The sequence below is a fragment of the Mustela nigripes genome, chromosome 5, assembly GCF_022355385.1.
Source record: "Mustela nigripes isolate SB6536 chromosome 5, MUSNIG.SB6536, whole genome shotgun sequence".
Lineage (NCBI taxonomy): Eukaryota > Metazoa > Chordata > Mammalia > Carnivora > Mustelidae > Mustela > Mustela nigripes.
In genome coordinates this window covers 76,918,287-76,934,959 of record NC_081561.1, presented here as the reverse complement: position 1 = coordinate 76,934,959, position 16,673 = coordinate 76,918,287, and the positions used below count along the sequence as shown (strand labels likewise).

At 41.8% G+C, this 16,673-nt stretch overlaps 1 protein-coding gene across 7 annotated transcripts in view; it reads left to right on the top strand.

Moving 5' to 3' along the window:
- Positions 1-284: 284 nt before the first annotated feature.
- Positions 285-16,673, top strand: part of MTCL3 (MTCL family member 3) — a 64,848-nt gene continuing 48,459 nt past the window's right edge. For 4 of the 7 annotated variants that reach the window (XM_059400688.1, XM_059400687.1, XM_059400686.1 and 1 more), the window contains exons 1-4: positions 285-1,077; positions 3,091-4,199; positions 4,667-4,891; positions 6,679-6,837. In XM_059400688.1, the coding sequence (XP_059256671.1) occupies positions 3,108-4,199; positions 4,667-4,891; positions 6,679-6,837 (1,476 nt within the window). In that variant the 5' untranslated portion in view covers positions 285-1,077; positions 3,091-3,107. Of the gene's footprint in view, positions 1,078-3,013; positions 4,200-4,666; positions 4,892-6,678; positions 6,838-16,673 lie in introns of all 7 variants that reach the window. The other 3 variants (XM_059400690.1, XM_059400689.1, XM_059400685.1) reach the window with 2 other exon arrangements.

Below are 16,673 nucleotides of genomic sequence, written 5' to 3'. Positions count from 1 at the left end.
ACTACTATAAAGATTATGGATTCTAGCAATTGCTTCTTGTATGCACAACAGAAACGAGGATTTAATAAAGGAGAGAAGAGTGTAAACCAAGGGCAACCCCGCTGTAAACGATCTCTGTAAACCGATATTTATTAGGCTTGCACTAAATTGGTGGTGGCAGCTCAAGAGCCTTTTGTCTGTGGGACGGTGGGTCTGGCAACCATTATCTGCTCCGGGAAGCAACGTCTGTGACTCCGCCCGGGCTGGGGGTGGGGAGGGTGCCGCGTGGAGGGCTGTACGAGAATTAAAGTGAGCGAACAAAGAGAACTCCCAGCAGCCGCCTGCCAGCTCCTCGCAGCTGCATCAGGAGACGTCAGTCACGCCCGGGAAGGCTGTTCGAATACGCCTCCCAGAGAAAATAGCTCAAGTGAATAATTGATGGAGATTGATCCGCCCAGGACAAAGCTTGCAGAAAACCAGCGCATCCGATTTCGAGCGGTTTTGGAATCCTCTGCCAAGTACAGGATATGGGAGCGAAGCAAGGACTTGGAGCGCAGCTACAGATCTTCCATCTCGGGTGTGGCTCCGGCCTTTTTGTCTTCTAGACACCTCCCCTGTCACCCGCTCCTACCCCCACCCCGGCCCGTCCCCGCCTTCTTCTCTTCCCTATGAAAGTAGCCTCTCTTTGGTTACTTCTACCCTATCCTCCCTTGCAGTCCCGCCCTCTCCCCTGCCCAGTCCGGTGAGGTCAGCTCATGAATATCAGTGCACTTCCTGAGGAGCGTCTGGCACCGCTTGGTACCTCGCGTGTTCGCCGGCTTGGAGACGCAGCTCAGCCGAGTCGCGGACCCCGGGAAGTAACCGGCTCTGGGGGCCGCCGAGCCTGCACGTTAACGCCATTGTCTGGAGAAATCGAGTGGGTGTGGAACTAAGGCGAGAGGGCCCAAAGTCGTGCTCAGCCAAAAAGTGGCACATAATTCTACGAAGTTAAACTTTCCTTGTCTTTAATAAAAGACGTAAAAATAAACCCTGAGGTCGCCGGAGGATCAGAAGGAAAACGCTGTTGATCCAACTTCGAAACATCGCGTCTGCAGAGAAGTGAGCAGTTCTGGATTTCTAAAGGGATGGGGATGAGAGATGGGGTGGGTCAGTGGGCAGATAAAATTTGAGATTAAAATTGTTGGTTTGTGCCCATCCGGGGTTGCTTGGTTGGCGATTTCCACGGGGGAAGCCTTGAAGAGGCACAGCATCTTGTCACTTTGTGAGAATCACGTGACAGCATGGTACCTTTGATGTGGGAGCCGAGTTCCTGAGCTTTCTCCTGGGTTAGAGCTGTCTGGGAGCCGAATTTAAACGTTGTCAGGGGACTCTCAGCTCCTAAGTGATTATGCCTAATTCAAAAACAAAAATAAGGTTGCATTGGCAATATAGCTTGGTTAGGTGGTCCGCATTAGTATGACCCATGCCGTTGAACTAGGCCAGACATTCTAGGAGGATGTGGCTCTGAAGAACGTGTAGAAAATAAGTTGGTGGTAACTTTTTTCCCCTTAGTGACTTCTTTGTTCGTCATTATTTTTTAAACTGTTGGGGGAGATCCCAAAGGAGAAAGTCAGGGGCAGAAGGAAACTTCCAGTAATATTTCTTCATAAAATGAGGAATTGCTGCATGTTCACTAAGTTATGATACTTAAAATGGACAATAACAGGAATCATGCTAGTAAAATAACTGGCAAGCATCTCGTCTCCTAGTAGGAGGATTTTTTTCTTTTTTTCTTTTTTTTTTAGCAGAACTTTCTGCCTAGTCATACCCCTTTTGGTGCTTTAAAGAGAGATGGTAGCTCTAAGGAAAAAGCACCAAACTGACAGTCGACCAGGTAGCTGGATCACTAGGCAAAAGAACCCAGGAGGCAATGGCTTGCTATTTTCCAGATTTTAAAAGCTAGTGATGGATTTATCTTGGAAAAAATACACAATAGAGGTTTGTCTTGCCACCATGAGTAAAGATGCACCATGTTTCTTGGCTGGAGGGTCATTCTGTCTCAGAATTTGGCTCCATAGAAGGAATCCGGCACTTTAAAAGTACAACTTTACCTATGATATAAACTTTACCTGTGATATATACCATGTAATAAGATGTTTAAGAATGAAAATATCTTCTATCTGGCAATTACACTTAAAACTAAAATGACTCACAAGAACTATAAAATTCTGATAAATGTAGAAGTCATCACGTGTAACTTAAGACATTGTGCAGGGCTAGTAATAAACTTTTCCAAAAGTATTTTAAAAATTGTTTACCAAAGCTTAAAGAAGAATACTTTTAGGGTTACTAATAACTAAACCATCTAGATGATCCTGAATGCCATTACTTTCTTAAAATGAAGTTGATTTAAAAATCACTCTACTTTTTGTCTTAGTTCCAGTCTAAAAGAAAATGGGTGAATTTCTCTAACCAAGAACAACAATAAGAGTCAGACCTATCTGCGAAATGTATCCACAGCAAAATTCCTGTAGGAACCTACATCATAACCGCTTTCCTTTCTTTGAGAATAGTAATTAAATAAAATGTTCTCTACTCAACTAGGTTTTAAAATGTGGATTCAATAAGGAGGAAAATCAAAGTTGAAAAAGCAGGGTATTCAACTCTACCATGTGGACTTCTTTTCCTTCTGAAGCTTCTTCCTGACTTTATCCCCTCATCTTTTTCTTTTTTCTTTTTTTTTAAATTCTCCCTTCCCATCAATTCCTTTCTGATCCATATCTCACCATTGCCAGAACCTGCTACCGTGAGAATTTTAGGTTCAGCTGCTTTCCCATCATCATCGTTTTACTGAGATGGAGTGAGTTGGAGATGGTGCCTCCCTCAACAAAATGAAAATAGACTCTTCTGCATCCTCTTCCTAAATTCAAGGCTTCTGTTAAGTGCTTTACAAATTTCATGATTTTCTAGGGCTTCTCTTTTACGGGGAAATCACCCTTTGCTCCGTAACAATGCAGACGTGTTGTGTGCTTCCCTTCTTTTGTTTCTGTCTCAGATTAGAAAGGAAGGTTGGCGGATTTGAGAAGGGAAAAGAATGATCTGGTGATGAACCATTCTAATCTCATCTGGTAGATTCTTTCCAGACCGCTATGAGTCAGCCACCGATGGGGGGCGCTGCCCCCGCCACAGCCACAGCTTCTGCAGCCACTTCTGCCACTGAGGCTCGACTGCACCCAGAGGGCAGCAGCAGAAAACAGCAGCGTGCTCAATCACCTGCCAGACTAAGGGACAATTCGGTCCGACAGACAACCGCGACCACCCGGTCCCCCGTGGGGGCCGGCACTAAACTCAATTCTGTTCGACAGCAGCAGCTGCAGCAGCAGCAGCAGGGCAACAAGACCGGGAGCCGCTCGGTGCCTCCGATCAGCGCCCGAGGAGGCGGAGGCGGGGCGGAGAAGGCTGCGCCCCTGGCGCCCAAAGGGGCCGCGCCGGGAGCTGTCCATCTCGCGGCTGGTGCTGAAGCGGCCCCTGCGGCGACCCTGGCCCCCGTGGGCGGCAGGAGGCCTGGCCCGTCGGAGGAGCCATCCCGGGAGCTAGAGCCGGTGTCCGCTAAACTCGGGGAACCCCCTCCGCTCGGGGAAGGAGGAGGAGGGGGTGGGGAAGGAGGAGGAGCCGGCGGTGGCTCCGGGGAAAGGGAGGGGGGCGCTCCGCAGCCGCCGCCGCCGCCCAGGGGCTGGCGAGGGAAAGGCGTACGCGCTCAGCAGAGGGGCAGCAGCGGCGGGGAGGGGGCCTCCCCTTCACCATCCTCTGCGGGCAAAACCCCAGGCCCCGGCAGCAGAAACTCCGGAAGCGGTGTTGTGGGAAGCGGGAGCGGTGGCGGAGGGAGCTACTGGAAGGAAGGATGTCTGCAGTCTGAGCTCATCCAGTTCCACCTCAAGAAAGAGCGGGCGGCAGCGGCGGCGGCCGCGGCTCAGATGCACACTAAGAACGGCGGCGGCAGCAGCCGCAGCTCCCCGGTCGCTGGCGCCCCTGCCATCTGCGAGCCTCTCGCAATCCCTTCAGTCTCCCCAATGGCGGCGGCAGCGGAGGGCCCCCAGCAGAGCGCTGAGGGCAGCGCGAGTGGAGGGGGCATGCAGGCGGCGGCGCCTCCTTCGTCGCAGCCGCACCCGCAGCAGCTCCAGGAGCAGGAAGAAATGCAGGAGGAGATGGAGAAACTGCGAGAGGAAAACGAGACTCTCAAGGTGAGAAGGGTGGGGGGTAGTCCCGTGGGGGAGGGGAGGTGTGGGTCTCGGAGGATTAGGGCGTGTCCCGCGAGGGTGAGAGTCTGTTAACCTGTTAGGGAGCCTTAAAAAGGGAAGGGAAGAAGAAACAAGAGGGGGGGCGGGGCGGCTCCTTGGCCTTTTCCAGGTTTAAAACGGCCTAAGATTAGTAGCCTCGGGTTTTAATTTAAATCCAAATTTGGGCCTTCGTTCTCTAATTATCATGGTTTGTCCCACTTTTTCATGCAGAGAGGTAGAGTAGGAGAGTGCGAGAAGGCCCAAAGAAGGCCCATTTTTCTAGTTTCTTCTTCATTCAGCTCTGTCACTCCTGTCTCATGGAGAGGGGCCAATAAAACTGAGAATTTGGAGTTGGCATGGGGTACGTACGGTGCATGTCCGGGTGGCAGGGGGCAAGGTTAATTTTGACCCACGGCCTGTCACCGCCTCAGAACGAGATTGATGAGCTGAGGACCGAGATGGACGAGATGAGGGACACTTTCTTCGAGGAGGATGCCTGTCAACTGCAGGAAATGCGCCACGAGTTGGAGAGAGCCAACAAAAACTGCCGGATCCTGCAGTACCGCCTCCGCAAAGCCGAGCGCAAAAGGCTCCGCTACGCACAGACTGGGGAAATCGACGGGGAGCTGTTGCGCAGCCTGGAGCAGGATCTCAAGGTCTGCAGCACCCGGGCTTGGGTTGGGGGGCGGGGGGCGGGAGGCACGGGGCAGGGACGGCAGGTGAGACCTCTTTGCGAGGAAAGGCCTTTACTGGTCATTAGCAAAGACACGGAGTTTCGCAGCGCTAACCACGAAATACCAGGCTTCGGGGCAGGAGAAAGGGAAGAACAGACCAGCGGGTCTGAAGGGTCTAGTGTGCGTGGAAGGCCTTGAGGAAAGCGAGGTTAGTGGGCTTTCCTGGGAGTAATGGTGACTCCTCCAGAGATGGTGGGAGGAGGGCGCCTCACCCGGCAGAAACGCGGGCGTGGCAAAGCGCAGACTCTGGCGTTGGTAGATCTGGCCTCCAGAGGCTGTCTTCCGAGCAAAGGCCAGGTGAAATCAGCCAGTTAAGAGCAGCGCGATGAAGACTCCTGAAGGGAGAGGAATTGAAGACCAGAACAGCGTTGGAAAGATATTAGAGTTAGGGTTTCTTGCTGCGAGTCACCCTAACCTTCTTCCAGGACTCCTTCCTTTCTGTACTTTGCTAACTCCATGAAAGAAGATCTGCTCAAATTGCCGTCCCTTGTGGAGAAGTAAAGAGCGAGTGCAGTAAATGAAAGAACCTCATTCTTAATGTGAAGCTCTTCCTTTAGAATTTCCCCCAGTGTGGGAATTTTAACCTTGAAATACGTTTTTTAAGTAGGTGTGGCCTGTTCGGTTCAGTTTGACTGTAGGCAGATTCACTGACAATGCAAACCAATGTTATCTTCATAACCTTGGACAACCAAACATAATTTTTATTATTTTTAACTTCCTCAAGATATGAAAATCAAGTGTCATTATCCTATATTTGTTTTAAAGAAAGCTGTGAGAAAACACTTAATGGAAGTCATTGTATTATTATTTTTTTCTTTTCCTAACATTTGTTGAGTGCTCACTATGCACCAGGCACTGTGGCAAGCATTCTTATATATTAATAGTGAGTTATCTCTCTAAATGTTAGTAGAAGACAAAAAAAAGGGGGGGAGGGGGCCTATGAGTTTGGAATTATTACTAACATCATCTTGTATGGAAGCTGAACATTTTCATAGTAAAGTGCCCAGTCCCCAGGCCTGGGAATTGGCTAATAGGTGGCCAGGCTGTCTCCCCACCCAGTAGAAAACTGTAATCTACGTCCTGAGCCACTATATAATACCACACCAAAGCAAAGGCAAAAATGTACACTGTAGTTAAAGCAAAACAAAACTTAATCTCAAGGACTGATAGATTTCCTAGGATTTCATATTTCATAGGATCAGAATTCAATCCTCACACTTCACCTGTGAAAACTTCGTTTTCTAGTCTTGAAAATGAGTAATAACAGAAATATATAATGTTGTTGTAGAATCAGAAGAGATACGTGACATTTCTTTAGGCATGATGAATCACAGTTGAACATCTGTTACGTGGTGTAGTGTAGAGGTTTAGGGAACAGAGCGGAGAGCCAGACTACCTGACCACTTGTTAGCTGTGTGACCTTGAGCATATTACTTCACATCTCTGAGACTCCATTTTCTCATTTGTAAAGTAGGAATAGTAATAGTCCCTATATTATGGGTTTGTTGTGATGGTTAAATCATTTATCTATGTGAATGACTTATATATAAAGCATACTGGTATATGGCAGAAACAATTTGTATATCAACTCTTAATAGTTTTATTTATTTATTTATTTATGGCTCTTAGTAGTTTTAATGTGAATGTAACTTTAGTTCACTATTTTATTGTCTTTAATTATATATTACTGTTAAAACACTTTAACTTAGGTTGCAAAGGATGTATCTGTCAGACTTCACCACGAATTGGAAAATGTGGAAGAAAAGCGAACAACAACAGAAGACGAAAATGAAAAACTGAGGCAACAGCTTATAGAAGTTGAGATCGCAAAGCAAGCTTTACAGAATGAACTGGAAAAAGTGAAGGAGGTTAGTATTTGATTATCTCATGTTCTGCTACATATACATTTAGTTCTTTCGAAAAGAATCCCCAGGACAAATATGACTGTTAAAATACTTCCATCTTTTAATTATTATAGATCAGTTTGTTGTTCTCACCCAATATACTAACAGATACATGACTTCATACTAAATTAATAAGTAGTAAAGAAAAATTGACCTCAGCCCTACCTCTAACTTGATATATATGAACTCTGACCGAGGTTCCATTCTGCCCTCTAAGTTCATGTTAAAGAGGGGCATCTGGGTGGTACAGTCGGTTGAGCTCCTGACTCTTGGTTTAGGCTATGGTCATGATCTGAGGGCTGTGGGATTGAGTCCTGTATGAGGCTCTGCACTCAGCCCAGACTCTGCCTGGGTTTCTCCCTCTTCCTCTCTCCGTACCCACCCCCAAATAAATAAATAAATCTTTTTAAAAAATAAATAAATAAATTTATGCTAAAGAAATTACACAACTATACAAACACAAAGGATGTCCAAGATTACGAAGGACTAAATCTTGTGTTGAGAAGAAGAAATAGTCCTGTGATTACTACTGAGTTCATAGAACTGCAGACTTTTAGAATGAAAATGCCATAAAAATCATTTAATTGAATCAAATTGAATCATTGCTTGAATCCTCCTTATGACAAAACCCCCAAATGATCAGATGTTTAGAACATTACCAGTGACTGACCTTTAAGTTCATTTGCATTAGCCAATTCTGTCACAACCTAGCTCTGTTTAAAGGTTTTCTTTGTTTTGAGTTGAAATCTATTTCATTGTAATTGAAATTGACCAATTCATCTTAGTTCTTGCCCTTTAGGGTAGAAGGAAGAGTCCAGAGTCCTCTTCCACATCAGGTATTTGAAGTTTCTATTTCCCCTAAATTTTCTCAAAAAACAAAATTAATATCAGAAAATAATTGGAGGAGAAAAGAAACAGAAAGTTTATAGATAAGATAAGGGAGAAAAGATAACAGAAAGTTATCAAGAAGTGATTAGCTTTGTTATGGAGAGAGTGGTTGGGTTATGAACATCAGGAAGGTCTGTGCTATTGTGAGTGCTGTGAAGTGTGTAAACCTGATGATTCACAGACCTGTATCCCTGGAGCATGTAATACACTATATGTTAATAAAAATAATTAATAAAAATAAATAAATAAATAAATAATTAGCTTTGTGATAAGTAGCGATTGAATTAAAATAATCATCTTTGAAAACTGCCTGAGAGTATATGTGCAACTTACGAAAATTATTATTGAGAATTAGCAAATGCACATATGGTCCTCTGGACATTGTCCTCTGCTTAAATATGCAGAATTTAAATGAAAATCCTAACCTTTCCATGGACTAACTGAATTATTGCACCTTGCATTGTTTTGCTTATCTCAAAATGGTATAAAAATATATTTACCATGTAACAGTGAAAAAAGTATCAAGTCTGATTAGGAATATGTGTCAGGAATTTGTATGTAATACAAAGTGGGGTAAACTATTTTGTGATCTAAGTTTCTATTTATTATTATATTATCCTGATTTTAAACATTTTCTAACATGAAAAATTAGGGCAAAATCATTTTTTTAAAAGATTTTATTTATTTATTTGACAGAGATCACAAGTAGGGAGAGAGGCAGGCAGAGAGAGAGGAGGAAGCAGGCTCCCTGCTGAGCAGGGAGCCTGATGTGGGGCTCTATCCCAGGACCCTGGGATCATGACCTGAGCCAAAGGCAGAGGCTTTAACCCACTGAGCCACCCAGGCGCCCCATGGCAAAACCATTTTCATGATCTGTATGTAATTCCTAGCTAATACCTAAGGACGGCTGTGCGCTACAGGAGGAAAACATGGAAACTGGGAGCCATGTGACCATCTTTGCCATGTAACTAACTGTGTGACTTAAAAAGCTTCAAACTTGCCTCAGTTTATTCAGTTGTAAAATGTTGTCTTAATGATTCTCAGCATCTCCTGCAGCTATCATGACTTTTATCATGAAGTCCAGGACATTATCTTTAAAGAGTAGCATAGATTTTTTTTTCCTAAAGTTAAGAGATTAACTATGAAATTATGTGAAGTATATGCTTCTTAAACAATAATGTACAGTTGAAATTAAAAAATGAAAAAAAATTAATTTCCAGGAAAAACAATGAAATAGGCAGCTTTATTCGTTTGCTAGGGCAGTTGTATCGAAGTACTGCCAACTGGGTAGTGTAAAAATAGACATTTATTTTCTCACAGTTCTGGAAGCTGGGAGTCCAAAGTCAAGGTATAGTCAGGGTTTACTCTCTAGGAGGGCAGGATCTGTTCCAGGCCTCTCTCCTTGGCTTATGGACGGTTGTCTTCATGTTTACACTGCATTCTCCCTATAAATACCTATGTCCAAATTTCCCCTTTTATAGACATCAGTTATTGTAGATTAGGACCTACCTAACTGTAGGTCGTACATTGTAGATTGACTGCCTCTGTAAAGACCCTATCTCCAAAAAAGGTCACATTCTGCAGTACTCTGTGTTATGAACTCAGCATGTGAATTGAGGGGACCCAATTCATTCTATAACCATAGCAATTAAACACCTTCTTATAGGCAAGTAAAGGGAAAGTTCATTGTCAGTTATTAGGCTCCATTCCATGTTCATACCTCACTTGCCTTCTCCCATATTCCTTGTTTATACAATTAAGAACACTCAAGTCAAAACAAACTTCATTTGATGACCCAGAATGAAAGAGAAATACTTTGTGATGTGGTATCATGTGAATGTTTTTTAAGTAAATATCTGAAAGTTGGATTTAAAAATGGCATAAGAGCTTCCTGATTTCATTCTGTGTCCAGAAAAGGGGAAAATGCCTGTAGACTGTCCATTAGCCAGATTGATGGGACATCTGTCATTGTAAAATAAAAGCCAGAATAGTCTGGCTACCAGGAAGGAGGGCTAGAACCTGAGAATGCCCTCAGGAGAATCACTGTAGAGATGTGTTTTGTTGATTCTGTTACCTAAACTCTTTCCTTAACTATTTCTTTCTTCAGGGCTCTGACTCTGATTTGGGAAAACATTCTTGTAGTATCAAACAATGTGGGTATATGTTCATGCCAAAAAGGAAATTCACATTCTCCTTGGAGTTCTAAAAGCCAAACTCCAGTCCCTGATTAGAGACTACAACAACAATAACAAAAAGTGGAGGGAATTTAGGAGCATGTATTCAGGATATTAGCTTTTAAAGTAACCTTTGATTAAAAAGATGGGCTCTACAATAGCATTCCCAGTTTGAGAAGGTGGGTGGCAGTGGAGAAAGGAAATAGAAATAGAGAGGAAGAACAAGAGAGTAGAAGATAAAGATCTGGGGGATTCTAAATGCAATAAAGGAAAAATGAAAAATATTCTCACAGGAAAGTTCTGAAATCATTCATTTGAGGTTAACCTTCATAATGCTCAGAAAAGAGTCAGGAATAGAAAAGGTAGTGTAAAACTATATTTGGAAATCAGAAATGTTTCATTAAAATGAGATTCTTGTAATAACTGATCTTCCAAGAAGATCAGTATTAAAACTGAGTTGCAACATAAGTGTCTCACTGTGTGGGGTAGGAGCTGTGAGTTTGAAGCATGAGTTGGCCTCGTGTGACTGTGACAGTTTCAGATAGTCATCTGTTTCCTTGGTTGTAAAATGAAAACCTATTCAAGTCCTTGGTGAGTGTTAATCACACAACTGTCATCCTTTGTGGCATTCTAATCAGTGGAGAAAACAGAAGGAGGCCAAATTTTCCATTATGAAGAAAAGACAGTAGTTATGGAGTAAAATCATAAAATGTTAAGTAGAGTATACTAGAGAGAAGCAACGCTCTAACTCCCAGTTTTTAGTTTCTTATATGGAGTCATATAGATGTTGAACTGCACAACTGGGACCAATAGGCCATCTGCTGGAGTTTGGAAGCCATTAACTAAGAGTTTAATTGGCTTCAAGGGTGTTGACCAATTGCTCTCAAGGCTAGTGGCTACACAAGGTCCTCTGCACCTGCTCACATCCATCTGCTTATCTTCTTCCTCTGAGAGTACAGAGTAGGCGCTGGGGTAAGAAGAGTTGAGTAGAGGCAGGATAGAGGTAATTAGACGAGTCTACTGCAACTCATTGCTTGTACTGAAACTGTTGGTGTTCTGCCAACTGCAAACAAGAGGGACCTCTTAGGATGCAGCCTTAGAATCTTAATGGTATTCTATCTGATTACAAAACGTTGATTGCTACTACCACTATGCTTTCTTGCAGTAGAAAAGTGCCTCTACTTTTTTTTTTTTTTTTTTAGATTTTATTTATTAATTTGACAGAGAGAAATCACAAGTAGATGGAGAGGCAGCCAGAGAGAGAGAGATAGGGAAGCAGGCTCCCTGCTGAGCAGAGAGCCCAACGTGGGACTCGATCCCAGAACCCTGAGATCATGACCCGAGCTGAAGGCAGCGGCTTAACCCACTGAGCCACCCAGGCGCCCAAGTGCCTCTACTTTTATGTCACCCAGAGAAAATGACGGTTTTCAGCATCACAAGCAATCAGAGACAGGTTTTTACAAAAGTTATTTCATGGAAACTACAACTCATGGTTTGAATGCCAAGACAGGTTAATACACAAATAGCATAAAGATATGGAGGAGGCTCTGTGAGGGCCAAGTGTCTGCTATAGCTAATTGAAGGTCACCGCCCTTCATGAAGTCCTTCTTCTATAGGAAGAAACTTTACTTTGAGAGTTCTGAAACCCTTGTGCTCTTCAGAAGGGAGGGGTCTTCTCATATCACCTTTAAGATCTGACACTTGGAGAAACATTGGTAATAGACATTTGAGGAAAGAAATGGACCTTTGAGGTTGGAAAGGAAGAAAGAATAATGATGATGATAATGATGATGGTGATGATAAATGATTATTTGATCCTTTTTACTTCAGAATCTATCTTCTTTGTGTTGTTTTATCCCTTAACCTCATACAAGAGTCTTAAAATAATTTTCTTAACTTTTCCTGGTCTTTGCCGTAGAGGGTCCTTAATTTGCCTACTGCGATAGCACTATCTATCTTGAGACTTTTGTTTTCTGTCCACTTGCTTAATATATTCTATCTATTACCGTGAACTCTCATTCTAGAACACAAAAATAATTAGTACCATAAATTTCAACAGTAGTGTCTTCTTTTTAAGTATATAAAGAATGTATCTGTTTACTTAGACTTTCTTTACAGACAGATCGCTAATAAATAAATTCTTGTCCTGCATGTTTAGTATTGCCTATTTGTTTTTTGATATAAAATAAATGTTAAGTGTAACTTTAATTGGTTTTGATAGGGTATGTTAATCTAAGTTATAAAGTACAAAAATGAAATGCTGAGTAATAAATCCAGAAGCAGTCCCAGAGATGGTTTTAAGGGGGAATTTCTTTGGCATTCAAATAGTTTCCCCTGGTTCTGGTAGTTGTAATTTGAAAAAGAGAAGAGCAGATATTGACATTTTTAAATGAAATTTCCATAGATATTTTTAAATGCATCAATTAAACACTATTACTTTAGTCACATCTTCTCAGAAGCAGTGGTTTGTTGAATAACTTAGGTAGGAATAATATGGACTATATTAGAATCTTAAAAAAACAATGTGCCTGGTAAGCAGAAGAAACCTTGTTTTCCAGGTTGCTATATATTGGGTATGTGTTTTCAAAGATGTATTTATTTGGAAATTGTGAACTCAATTGGATTTTTTTTCATGAAATTACATATGCAGTTGTATGTACTCTGAAGTTATTCCCTAGACTCAGTCCTATATTAGTGGGTCTTTTCTTTTATCCAGATGCCAAACCCCCAGCAAAAGCAAATCCCTGTTGTGAGACAATTCCCATTGGTGGAGTATTTTGTGAAACATATTGAACTTTTATTGTAAACCCCAAGTTTCTGTTTATTTAAATGAAAAGCACAAGGGTTTCAATGCTTTTGAAAGTAAGGATTCTTCCTACAACCAGTTTGTGTCTTGGCTGGGATTTTGAACTTTATGTTCTTAAAGCACCAAGGCACTGTATAAATATGAATTTTACCTAATTAAGCATCTCCTTTTGATTATATGTTTATTCCCATTTCAAATATCTATTAGTTATGATGTTTACAATGGCATGGCTTCATAGATTCTGTTCAATAAATGTATGTTGAGGGGCTCCTAGGTGGCTCAATTGGTTGAGCATCCGGCTCTTGATCTCAGTTCAGGTCTTCATCTCAGAATCCTGAGTTCAAGCCCCTACTTGTGGTTCACTTGCTGGTGAACCGTATCGATGACAGCTAAGTCTCCAACCATGTACTCTACCAGTTTAACGAGGTCCTGGGGCTCTAGGCTGAACTTTGAGGGATCTGAGTGTGAGAGGTGAGCAGTTTATATATGTTTAAATATCTCCATGGAAGTTCTTTGCCGACACAGGTATTAAAGAGTTGTTTACTTCTCCATCTTCTTTCTCTAACCTACCTTAAAAAGGAATTTGAAACAGTTCTCAATAAATCATAACCCTTGAACTAAGGGTTTAAAATTTTGGTCAAGTAAGAATTCTGGGAAGAGGAAAGAAAACTTAACCCAAGGGATGTGTGTGAAACAGCTCTGAGTTCAGTAGCAGTTGAGGCAGGGAGAGAAAAATTCAGAGAAGTTGCTTCCTAACTGTGGCTGCATATGGAGGCAATGTCAAGCTTTAGAGGAGGCCTTCGGAGCAACCATGAAGAAAATTAATCCTAGTACAGGAAAATGTTCACAATTTATAAACAGACAACCGGTAGATGGCTCACATGACAACCGGTGGATGGCTGAACCTTCATAACCACTGTCAGTTCTTATCTACCCAGTCTATAAATTAAGAATGACCCTTTTGGAGAAAAGAACATCTAGACATTTTGTCATTAGCTGTGAATTTGAGTGAGGTTTATTAGAAAGTTCACATGTCATGGCATCTAGAAACTGACATTGAGCAAATAACTTGAAATGTATCATCTTTATTCATAAATGTAGAAGTTAAACTAAATACTCTCCAAGTTTCCATAAAAATGTCATTTTCTACTTTATTATTCATCTCTATTCTCCATGAAAGTTTTATTTATAGTCAAGCATGCCAGTCTGTTTCACTACTATCATTTTTATTATTGTAATTATATTTTCCCTTATTCAATCAACAGATATTTATTGAATGCTATTTATTGCCTACTGTAATATGGGCATATAGACACCCCACCCTCAGAGCAAACAAAGACACAGATGTCAGGGTCTTGTGTTAAACTCAGAGTTTGTCCTAAATGAGTGAAGTCATCAGCTAAACATCCAAATATTTTAATTTTGTTATTATTGAAATGATATGACTTCTGAGATTTTCTGAAGTTGGTTCAACTCTTTATGTTTCCAAGAGTATAATAAAAATCTCTTTGAGGTCACTAGGCTTTTGTATGTGTGTGACAGAGAAAAACCTCACATAGAACTGACCCCCGTTAAACAACCAGTCTTTTCCTTAAGGGACTCTGTTGGGTGTAACTGTGACCCAGCTAGTCCCTGTGGTGCCTTTAGGTTTTGGGACGATAATTTGTAACATTATTCTCTCCCACTCCCCTCTACCCTTGACTTCCTGAGAAGGGCCCGCTTTTATTGGTGCAGGAAATAGCATCTCTCTGCCTCAACATCTTCCTCAGAGCTAAAAACCAAAAAGTTTGATCTGATTTAGCAAAGTTTGTTTGATTTAGCAAACATTTTATTGAGTATATATATATATATATATATATATATATATATATAAAATATATATTTACTTATATATATATAATATATATATATATAAATAACTGAGTCAGCTCAGCAGTTAATTTGCCTGGTCAGACAAGGGAAATTACCCCAGGGCTGCCGCTGCTCAGTGACTACAAATATATATATATATATATATTTTAATATTTATTTATTTATAATATATATAAATATACATATATATTTATATATATTTTATATATAGTGTATATAAGAAGGTAACAGTTAGTGTTACCATGAGGGTAGTCCCTGACTTCAAGTTAATTACTTTCTAATAGAAAAGACAGCCTTGTGGGGCATCTGGGTGGCTCAGTGGGTTAAAGCCTCTGCCTTCGGCTCAGGTCATGATCCCAGGGTCCTGGGATCAAGCCCCACATCGGGCTCTCTGCTCAGTGGGGAGCCTGCTTCCTCCTCTCTCTCTCTGCCTACCTCTCTGACTACTTGTGATCTCTGTCAAATAAATAAATAAATAAAATCTTTAGGAAAAAAAAAGAAAAGACAACCTTGTAGAAGTTGCACTTTGACAATATTTACACATGTGTGTTACTATACTAAATGCTTTGATGTTCATTATCTCAGAATGGAAAATTTACAAGGATGAGGCTGACACCGGTTTTGATCACTGTAGTACACTTAACATCCAGGTCAGTGCCTGGCATTTAATCAATTATACCATATTCTTCTGTAATATAATAGCAACCATTATTCCATACTTGATTTGTATATATCTTTTTTCCACACTAGACCATAAACCCTGGGAGTAAGAACCTAATTGTGTCTTACTCAGCATTATGCCCACAACAATCAGAAATTGTTGACACAAAGCCTACAAAGAATAAATAATTTTGAGTGAGAGAATATGTGGAAAGTAGGAGAGGTATTTCAGGCCCTATTTTGTAGAAAGAACAAGAAATAGGATTCAGAAACAGGACTCTTTCCATGGGGCCTAGTATAATACAAACAAGATAGGAGGAAATCCAGGCTCACCCTGCTTCCAGAATTAGAGATCTCTTGAGACTTTGCTATCTCCTAGAAACTTCTAGTCCTCTACCTTGTTTCTTTCAAACCCGTTATTCCTCAGAAACAAGTCTTTCCTGGAATAAGGTCTCATAGTCTTGGGATGGGAAATAAGAACAAGAGCTCAAAAACAAGAGGAAAACCCTGACACCCTACATGTCAGTTCTGTGTTTGACTTCTATATCCTTTGGTGAGACAATGCGGAATGCAGGTTTAGAGAACGAGAGAAGACTGCAGACTGCAGATTTTGTCACTCCCAAAAACTATCCAGCTATTTGCTTTAAATCTCTGATGTTTGAGAGAGTCAGCTCAGCAGTTAATTTGCCTGGTCAGACAAGGGAAATTACCCCAGGGCTGCCGCTGCTCAGTGGCTACAAGCACTGAGTGCTAATTATAGACCAATCTCTGTGCCAGATACTTCATGTATAATGATGTTGTGAATAGTTTCGTTTTAGGGGCACCTGGGTGGCTCAAATCAGTTGAGCATCCAACTCTTGGTTTCAGCTCAGGTCATGATTTCAGGGGTCATGGGATCAAGCTTTGCCTCTGATTCCGTGCTCAGCGGGGAGTCTGCTGGAGATTTTCTGCCTCCACTCCTTTCCCCATTCTCTCTCTCAGATAAATAAATCTTTTTTTAAAAGTAGTTTCATTTTAGAGGTAAACACTCAAGGCTTAGCAAAGTTAGTATCACTTGTAAGCCGGCAGGGTCCACACTGGTCCCCCTCCCTCCAAGCCCATAGTCTCCACTGGCCAGTGCTACCCAGCCACACTGTTGGGTCACAGAGTGCCCCTTCCACAAGCACCTCTATCTTCTTCCAGACCCACAAGTGACCTGCCATCTTTAGGGACCTTAATTCTCTTAGAATCTCCTAAGTTCGGCACCTCTAGCACACATTTAGAAAATGCACTAAGAAATATTGAGAGAATACTTCCAAGGTGTCCAAAGGAAAATTATGTTTTCTCTCACAGAAGGGAAACCCTTACGGGAAAAAAGAAAAAAAAAAAAAGAAAAGAAAAGACTCCCTCTTTCTTTGAGG